This window comes from Rosa chinensis, chromosome 2, assembly GCF_002994745.2.
Source record: "Rosa chinensis cultivar Old Blush chromosome 2, RchiOBHm-V2, whole genome shotgun sequence".
Classification (NCBI taxonomy): Eukaryota; Viridiplantae; Streptophyta; class Magnoliopsida; order Rosales; family Rosaceae; genus Rosa; species Rosa chinensis.
In genome coordinates this window covers 35,323,158-35,332,703 of record NC_037089.1, presented here as the reverse complement: position 1 = coordinate 35,332,703, position 9,546 = coordinate 35,323,158, and the positions used below count along the sequence as shown (strand labels likewise).

The window sequence follows — 9,546 nt, the reverse complement described above, 5'->3', positions numbered from 1 at the left end:
CAGCTTAACTCTGATCTCTGTCATTGTTTTTGGAAATGCATATATGATCTTTTGGTAGTTAGATCTGAGAAAAATCGGAGTTAAGTTGTCATTCTCTGCTCATGTAGGTTTTCCATTTGCATACCTGGCTGAGACATAAGTTGTTTTCTTCCATTTTTGTTTGCAAAGTAAATGATCTGCATCTTTATTTCCTTCATATATGTTAATATTCCTCAACTGCGTTAGTGGCCATTAGTGCAATTGCAATATGAGATAAAGGAGAGCAGAGTTAGGAGAGTAGTTTGATGCAGACTTGGTTATTCAATATTTTAAAGTAACTGAGAAGGTGACTGGAAAGATGAAATTGAACAAAAAAGTGCCTACCTTTGTGTATGATTTGGGCAAAAGGTGTGTGAGATATAATTTACCAGCCAAGTGATTTTGGTTTTTGTATTATGCATAATAGACAATATGTGAAATATTATGATTTAGGGAAACATAGGAAAACGGCTTTCAATGTGGTTTAAGGTGGTTATATTTATCTTTGGCAGTTGGAATGAAACTGGTTTCATTTTGACATCAATAGTTTTTAGTGTTTTTTGTTTAGTGGCGTTGTTCAATCTGGTTTCTGAAGTTTCTTTGTATTCCACTGGTGATAATGTGTTTTTTTTTTTTTTGGTTGTGCAGGTTCTATGCAACGGAGTATTTGGATTGTTCAGTTGTCCAAAGCTAACCTGCATATTAGAGACAAACATTTGAGCTCCATGCATCCATCCAACATGTGGTTGGAAATTCGAGGAGGCATCTTCATGTTCCTTTGGGGTAAATCTTTAGAATGTTCATCTGTGTGAACCTAGAGGCTATAACACAACACCAAGTATCAGAATCATTAGATCACGACAACTGCTAGAAAACACACATAACAAAAGGCTAAGATAACTGTTTGCTGCAGATATTACCTAACAATATGAGAACAATTATGTTTTTTTGGTTGGGAGTAAGAAAACACATTATGGTTACGATGTACATCCCGCAGCAAAGCGCGGGGTAGTTCTCTAGTATTATACATATATAAAAGATGAGTTAACTGTTCATTCATTCGTAGGCAAAAAGACGACTCTACCCTCATTTAGATTTTTTTACGCCTCTGCCACTGACCTCTTTTTTTTCCTTCTTCTCTCTTCCTCCAGAAGCCTCCTAGACCCATTTTTTTGCTCTCTTCTCTTCTCCGGGTTTTGCCCTCACTTTTTTTTCTTAACTATGGCTCTGCGATTCAGTCGTTCTTGAATCCTCTCCTTTTTGGGTTTTTTTGCTCTACGCAGAGAGAGAACAATGGAGAGAAAAGGAGAGTTTGTTTCCGCTGTGCCTAGAATAGCCCAGTTGTTATTGCTGATGAAAAACATCCCTGGAGATTGGGGTTTTGTTTGCTGCATCTCTTATGGCGATCTGGAGTTTTCAGCAAAAAAAGGAGGGGTTTTATTTTCAGCAAAAGCAAACTTCCAGGTAAATTTGGATCCTTTAGAGCTTTTACCTTCTTGGGCTTTTCTGAAAAATCTGATGACTCTGAACTTTTGTTCTGGGTAGAAAATATTGGACCGGAGGGTTGCTTTATATTAGAAATAGAAGAAAGTACTTAAAAGTTATCATACATGAAGTTTTCGTTAAAGACATGAGTATTTTAAAAAAGCCAGCTTTAGTGATAGTCATTGATTGCTGTATCTGCTGTTTCTAATGGCATGTTCAGTTCATTTTTTTATCTAATGGATGGAATTTTCTTCCACTACTTTTGGATTTAATTCCTCTTCAAGGTTGTCATTGAATTAGTATTTTGCAATTGTGTAGATACTTTTCATGAAGTGAAGAGCAAACGTGAAAGAAGGAAAGAAGACAAAGCTTTGACAATGCAATTGTTGGCTGTGGCATGTTTGTCCCTTGCAGCCAAAATGGAGGAGATTAATGTCTCAATCTCCCTTGATTTACAGGTTAGGCATTGGTCTCATTTTAATTCGATTTTTCTTTAAGTTTCTGATTTAGTTATTTTGAGTCCTAAAGATTTGAGCTTTCAACGAGTGGCCGAGTCAAATTATGTATTTGAGGCAAGTATTTACTCCATTCTCATTCATAGATTGCTTCCTCCTTAAACTCAATGAGGACGAAATCCCACTTAAAGCTTACATTTTTATAGCAGTTTAATCAGTTTGAGCAAAACCAATGGTGCCCAATCTTCCGTCTTTCTCAATTCTTAGAAATTCTGTAGCACCCAGTTTCCATATATTCCTATAATAATATAAAATTAGTGGTGAGATAAAGAAATAATTGTTGTACCAATTATGAAAGTAACGCTGATGTTTGTGGTGGGTTGGAATTCAATGCAGGAATTGACTTCTTGGAATTTAAACCTTCAGAGTTTGCAGCAGCAGTGACCATTTCTGTAACGGGAGGAAGCATAGCATTAGATTACACTTAGAATTCAATCTCGGTGCTTATCCAACAAGAATCTCTTGATATTTCTTTGCAGACTTTCTTTATTATATATTGTATGTTGATCGTTTTGACAATCATCTAATTGTAGCTTATCAATGGTGATTTGGATGAAGCAAGGAAAGAGCAAAAGTCAAACTTTGAACATCAAAGACAAGATAATGTTGACTGGCAAGAGACTCCAGTTGCAGGTACATATCATTATTTGACAACCTCCTTTGGTAAAAAAACAATGAAAATAGCCTGTTCATATATACTTTCTTATTTAAAAGTTTATGCTACAATTAAAATTGATTGATTATTTTTCAATAATCATCTTTAGAGATCTAGGTAAAAGAACTTAATAAACCCTGCTAGAGGTCGAGGTGTTGCATTTTACTATAGTAAACTTATGCCAAACATTATACAGGTAATGGATGTGAATGAAATCTCATTGCCTTTGCTTCACTTGCTTTTAGTTCGTACTTTCTGGATAGAAGTTGCTAGCATGCTGATCTTTTTAAAGCTGTTTTCAGTTTGGCTGTCAACACTGAAACCAGGGTTTGTTTATTGTTTAATTTTTATCACATGTTTAGTCTTCTCTCTCTCTTTCTCTTTTCTGTGTACTTATTTATAGTTTAGGTTCTTTATATAAATTATCTGCAGGATTGAGTTTGGTTCTGCATATATAAATTCAAAAGATTGCAGTGAATTCAATTTTTCTTCTTTGGCTCATCCATTGTATTATTCATGCATGTACAACATAGTAGAACATCAACATTATCATATGAGAATGATTTCCATGACTTGATGTACAGGTATACAACCAAGAGAGGAATAAATGAAAGGAAACAAATGGCCATCGCAGAAGAAGTGAACCAACTGCTATTATGTTGTTGGTACTGACAAAATTACGACTAGAAGTTCCTCATCTGCATTCCCTTGGAGCCTTGAACGTAATTTTTTTTTTTTTGCTTGGTCTGAACTTTTTCTATTCATTGCTTTATAGGTTGGACCTATTGTTGGACTTGATCAATATGTCAACTACTTCAAAATTCAGTAAGTTCTGGTGATTCCTAAAATATAAGTTTTTTTTTATTGGACTGACACTATCGTTTTCCCGTTGTTTCCCTTTTTCACTAGAAATTTCATTTATCGCTGAATGCCACTGCATCTGATTCTAAGATTTGTTAGTGACATTGGTATATTTGTGTGCCAATGATCTCACTAAGGACAGAGCCTAGAGTTTTATTCAGTACTAAGGGTCAAATTGCCAATGCATCTTAGTTGACAGAATTCTTAGTTTACAATGCCAATTACCTTATTGAGGACAAAGCATAGAGAAAAGGCAATACCAAGATAGATTGAGCTATCCCCAAAACATATTACTACCCTCGCAACCCTTCCTTTGTTATAACTTGAGGTTCACATGGGTTTTAGATCCTTTGGTTAACCAAAATTACACCGAAAGCGATGCTGCAATTTGAATATGTGCCAAAAGCTTATATCTTGCTGCAATCTCATCATGAATTGATAAGTTCCTACTGGTGTTCTAATATTTATATGAAGTTAATATACAAAACATTAAGATAGAAAATCTATTACATTTTGTTTCAATTTGGTTTGATAGAGTAGTAAAGCCTCCCTCAAGATCAGAATGGTGTGGATACAGTGATTGTAATGGTCCTGTTTGATTCTTACACCAGCATAATTCAATGCATAGAGAGCTCTCTCATTATCTTTGTTCTTTTAATGGTTAGTTTATGAATTGATTTTCTTGGTGTAAATTCACTTTAGCAATGATTTTGAGAGATAAAATTGTGGCTTATAGTTTGGTACTTCTAATATGAATGTGTAGATTCTAAACTAGAGGGCCTGTTTTTTGTTTTTCACTTAAACTTCAATATCTGTATGTATGCAGGCTGAGGATACAACAGAGGATTAAAAGCGCAGAGCTCAGGATGTTAACCGAGGAGCAAGAAAATGAACTTCCAAACTTTACACCATTCATTCAATTGATGTCTCCCTTGGTGAGTTTCCTCTCTGAACTATTCTGTTTCTATTTTGATGATTCCCGCAGCCTGTTATTAGTATTTAACTCGATGCTTAAAACTTTAAGATTATATACAATGATATGTAATTAGAGAACGACGATTTTTCTATAATGCTTCATTTGGCAACTGATAATCTTTTGTACCAATGGTTCTTATATTGCTTTTTGAAGTTCGGTACTAATTATGAAAAGAACAATTTCGAAAGTATAAGTAAAAAGTGAAGCAATATAACAAATATTAAGCTAATGATGTCAATAATAATGTATTTTCCAGTTTCATTGACTGACTTGCTTTCCTGTCAAGTTGTAGTGAAGTTGATCCCATAGTAGCATCCTTCTCCGCATGAGCAGTTGGACTGATGTCAACACTGATGATGGTTGAAATAATAAGCAAAACACTGCAGGAGCATCAGAGATGTAAAAATTGTCTTGGAACTGGTATAACCTTTATGTTCTCAACCCTTTTGAACTTCGGCCAGTTTATGAATCAAAGTAAAAATAGATACTCACTTTCAGTTTTAACTAGAAAAATAAATAAATAGAAATAAACTTTTTCTCCAATGTAAATCTGATTTGACAACACCATAGGAATATTAATCATTTCCATATTCTCATTGCTTCTGCATAAATAGATCTCCTCTAGAAAAGCAGCAACATGGAATTACTACTACATATATATGTTTTCTAATAAAACAATTGTCCAATAGGATTAGGTTAGAGTCAAATCAAAACTAGATATTATTTATTCTTTTATTAAGTGAACTTTGGTGTTTGCAACTTATGGCTCATCTGATGCAATGACTATAATCCAACAAAGATCTCCTGTTGTTAAGGTACATTAGAGCGTTTTACTGTACATTAAAACTGTTTTGCTTTCCTGAAGTAGTGCTCTACTTTTGAATGTTTTGAGGGGATCACATTAATTCTATCATTAAAATGATAATTCTAAGCAGGGGATGATGATTGAATTTGCTAAGAACTCAGTTGATTATGTTACTGCAAGTGGCCTAGTGGTTCTTACCTAGTTGGGTGTGCTCCCCAACCCAGGTTTGAATCCTGAAGCTGTCAAAGTGGCCAGGCACTGTACTGCAATACACAGTTGGAGCATTTCACATGCGCCGAAGGGGTTTATCTTGGGCCTAGGAAGCCTTTGGGTTCCCCTTGACAAAGTCAAAAAAAAAATGTTACTGCCAGCGCCCAGCGGAAAGAAGCATGTTATTGTGTTTTCAAGCTTAAACTTTCAAGGGTGGCAGAGAATTAATGTACCTCCTTTGTGCTCTATAGCTTTACATGAATTCTTCTGTTAGTAAATATGCAAGCATTCTTTTTTAATATAAGTCGATACTTACTTGCAAAGAGTTACATTCTTTTGTAATGTGTCAAATGACAAATTTTTCAGTTATTGATTTTAGCTTACGATTGTGATAATTACTACAAATTTGAGAAAAGAAAAACTCGCAGCATCGCGCGGGAGTACTGTAACGTCCCGAACCTAAATTTACCAGTTTACAAGTCTTTCGATGGGTAAACGACATTTACATTTACTTTCTGGCTCTGTTTCGACATTTTAGGGGGCTCTAAAAGTTGACTTTTTGTTGGGGTCAAAATTTGAGAAAATTTTCTTCATGAAAGTTGTAGAGGACGTTAAACTGAGCGCGTGCATATGTGGTACGTAAAAATCAGAGTTTGTATGCGAAAGTTATAAGCGAAATATAAAAGTTACTGTTTATGGTAGATTGGTATAAATTTGAAAAGTTACTGTAGCCGGGTAACTTTTCTTTCTTTTCTCTCTCCTTCCCCGTGCTCTCTCTGTCTCTCTTCTGCAACTTTCTCTTCCACCACCTCTAGGCCACCAAATGGTGAGCTGCGAGCATCGTTAGATTCGTCTCCTCCTCCTTAACACGCATGTGGGAGTTGTTTACGGCGATTTGGCCGGAAATGTGGAGATCAAAGCCAACATTTTTACTGTAGCAAATTGGTCAACGTCGATTTCCGGCCACCTCCGGTCATAAAGTCAGGTCCATTAGAAGCGCCTTGAGCCACTCTTCATGCTCGCCAAGTTTCATAACCCAGATCAAAGCATGGAGGAAGAAAACATAATTGGAAAATTTCACTATACTTCGGAGTGCTTAATTGTTCGGCCACTTCAAGGTATTTTCTGACTTTGTTACAGTTGAGAAAGTTATTGGAAATGTTGAGATGATGTTGTGGATGAAATTTGGTGGCCGGAGGAGGAGTTGGTCGCCTCATGAACAGTGTCACCGCATGAATAGTGCAGCGGTGAATAGTGCGGTGTATGAACAGTGAAATCCGGGGCGGGTCCTGTCAAGTACTATCTAGTTTATATTAATATATGAGCCGGTGATTGGCTTGAACATGGCATCATAAATATAGTAAATATATATGTGAGGTTGTGATGCAAATGTTATTTGCACTAATACGACAAGTATTGGTATCAGGAGCACATGGGCAATGCCTTATAATAGGGTGCCTGTGAGATAGTGGTATAGCTGTCAGTAATTTATTAGCCATTCTTCTGCAAAGGCAGAGGGCCTTGCACCAGATACTGAGATAAAAGTTAACTTATCTGGTGGCGTGAACGCAGAGGTTGTCCATAAACTTGTTGAATGACTCATATTCAAGTCACGAGCAACATCACTTGAGCGTTTGAATGGTTTCAAGAACTGCCATTTTCGGGAGCTGAGGTAAGTTAGCGGGTGCCGGAGTCTCTAGACGAGTCTTCCGGTGGGTTTTGGAGGTGATGGGTGTACAGAGCAATTTTCGACTAGGCGTGAAGCTGCTTGAGTGGTGCTTAAGAGTGTGAGGCTTGAGTGGTCGCTAGCTTTGCTGGAACTTTGGACAGCGGAGCTCTGGTGAGCGGGTTTTTGGACAGTGGAGTTCTAGTCAGCGGAGCTTTGGAACATCAGCGGAGTTTGGACAGCAGAGCACTTGTCTAGCGGAGCTTTGATGCCTAGTGAAGACTTGGTGCTCAACGGAGATTTGAAGTTCAGTGGAGGCTTGAAGTCCGGCAGAGGCTTGATGGTCAGCGGAGCTTTGAGCGAGTTGTCGGTGGTAGGCACTAGAAGGAGGGTGGTCGCCGCTGGTGTTTAGCAGAGAGTTGGGGGTGGGTGTTCGGCGGTGCGCTGACAGAAGTTTTGGTGTTGCCGCTTGATCGAGTGTGGCGGTGATACTGCCAAAAGTTTTGGCGGAGCCTGTGCTGGCCGCTAGCGCTGGCGGAGGACTTGGTGCTCTGCAGTGACTCGTGGAGTCGGTAGAGACATGGAATCAGCGGAGACCTGGAACTCGCTAGCGGAGGTGCTCGATGGCAGGCCGTTGTGCAAGCTAGCGGAGGGTGGCTAGCGGTGCTTGGTTCAGCAGTGTCTTTGGCTTGTGGAGCCTAGATTGGCCAGCGGTGATACTCGGCGGAGGTGAGTGAGTGCAACGCCTGACGTGCCTCTAGCGGACCTTGTGTGCAAGTCTTGCTGGACCATGCCCGGCGGATTGGCAAAGTTTGATGACATTGGAAGCTCAAGAGCATTGAAGTTGTGGCGGGCAAACTCTGGGTGTCCAGAGCAAATGAAATTTTTTTTTTTTTTTGAAGTGGCGCAGCGTTGACAATTTTTGAGTTGGCGTTGACCAGACTTGTTTGGCGTTGACTTGGCCGATGGCACAAGTTGCCACGAAGGATATGTTAAGATAACTTAACTCAGTGGTAAGTGACGAAGCCCTTGTGTTGGCTTCCCACAGACGGCGCCAATATTAATGTTAGTGACCAAGGGGTCTAATTAACGTTTAGAGAGAGAGTAAGAGAGAGAGAGAGAGAAACATAAGTATAGTGGTTCATCTCCCACCTTAACGGGAAACTACGTCCACTTGAAAGTTTAACTAATGTGTTTGGGCCTTGCGGCCCAAAAGATTACATGAGATGTCTTGGGATGTTGATCTAAGTGAGTGGAAGTCCCTTTTATAAGTAAGGGAGCCTCCCCTCTTACACTTGATTTCCAATGTGGGATGCAAAACATAACTATTCTAGTGTAGAAAGCATGTTGTGGAGGCATGTTGGCAAGGCTGCGAAGGTGGCTTATCTACATGGACATTGCCAAAATGCTCTTCTAGCACTACCCATAGTTCTCTAGCATCCTTGATTGCCATGTACTCCAATTTGAGTGATTTGTTCATGTGGTGTCGCATCAAGATGAGGGCAGTGGCATTGTTTGTAGCCGTACGCTCAAATATGAGCTCAGGATTTGGTGCCTAAATTATAGGTGGGATCCCTTTCGAAGTGAGATGGTTCTCAACATCTGTGACCCAAATATGGTATTCCGAGCCAGTTGAATCAAGCATGGGAAAATCAAGCTTCGGTTTCGACATCCTGAAAATAAGAAGAAATAGATTAGTTTCAGAGTCAAAGCTTCCACGATAACTAATAAATAATAAGATTTTTGAGCTATGCTACCAAGAAATCGATTTCCAAGAATTTTTAGATTAGACTGAAACGATGATGTTTATATGGTCAAATTTGTTGCTTACGGACGCTCTTAGTGAGAAGTTTATGAACGCTCTAAGTTCGTTTAGCGTTAATCCCCACGATTTCGCTTTTCAAAGAATCAAACCCATGTTATAAGAAATGTGGGATGTAGAAGAAGGGAGGTTGCAAGTCCTCGAGAAAAAGAACATAATTTAAAGACAGAAAGCAGGAACTTTAATCTTAAATACTTACTTGTTTTAAAGTTGGAGCTTGAAATCTTGAATACTTGAAAGCGTGGTGTGTGCTAGCTTTGTTTCGGGGCTGCTAGGTAGCTAGGCTGAGAAGTGCTTGGATAAGGCTAAGATCTGGCCGGTGCGGTCTGGATGTTGGCCGAGGTGGTCGATTGTGCTAGCCGAGATGTGGCCGGCAAGTTTGGCCGAGAGGTGCTGCAGGGGCAGCTAGCTGCAATGCAAACTACAGGAGCAGCAAGCTGTGACGTGGGGGCTGTAGGGGCAGCAGACATATGGTAGGTGAGGTGGAGGACTTCGGTGGTCGTGGAGAGTTTTTCGGCTTTTGGTTTTTAGGG

The 9,546-nt window shown here is 39.0% G+C and overlaps 1 protein-coding gene across 2 annotated transcripts; it reads left to right on the top strand.

Annotated features, from left to right (window-relative positions):
• Window positions 1-1,200: 1,200 nt before the first annotated feature.
• On the top strand, window positions 1,201-4,817 carry LOC112187508. Of its 2 annotated transcripts, XM_040515117.1 has the most exons (7): window positions 1,201-1,482; window positions 1,822-1,961; window positions 2,355-2,458; window positions 2,552-2,651; window positions 3,449-3,498; window positions 4,361-4,469; window positions 4,797-4,817. In XM_040515117.1, exons 4-7 carry the CDS (start codon window positions 2,559-2,561, stop codon window positions 4,800-4,802), a joined length of 258 nt encoding a protein of 85 aa, XP_040371051.1. In that variant the 5' UTR covers window positions 1,201-1,482; window positions 1,822-1,961; window positions 2,355-2,458; window positions 2,552-2,558; the 3' UTR covers window positions 4,803-4,817. The 2 variants fall into 2 exon arrangements, 1 of the variants encoding a protein (XP_040371051.1); XR_005806938.1 differs by lacking the exon at window positions 4,797-4,817 and having other exon boundaries at window positions 1,210-1,482; window positions 1,804-1,961; window positions 4,361-4,709.
• The last annotated feature ends 4,729 nt before the right edge of the window (window positions 4,818-9,546 follow it).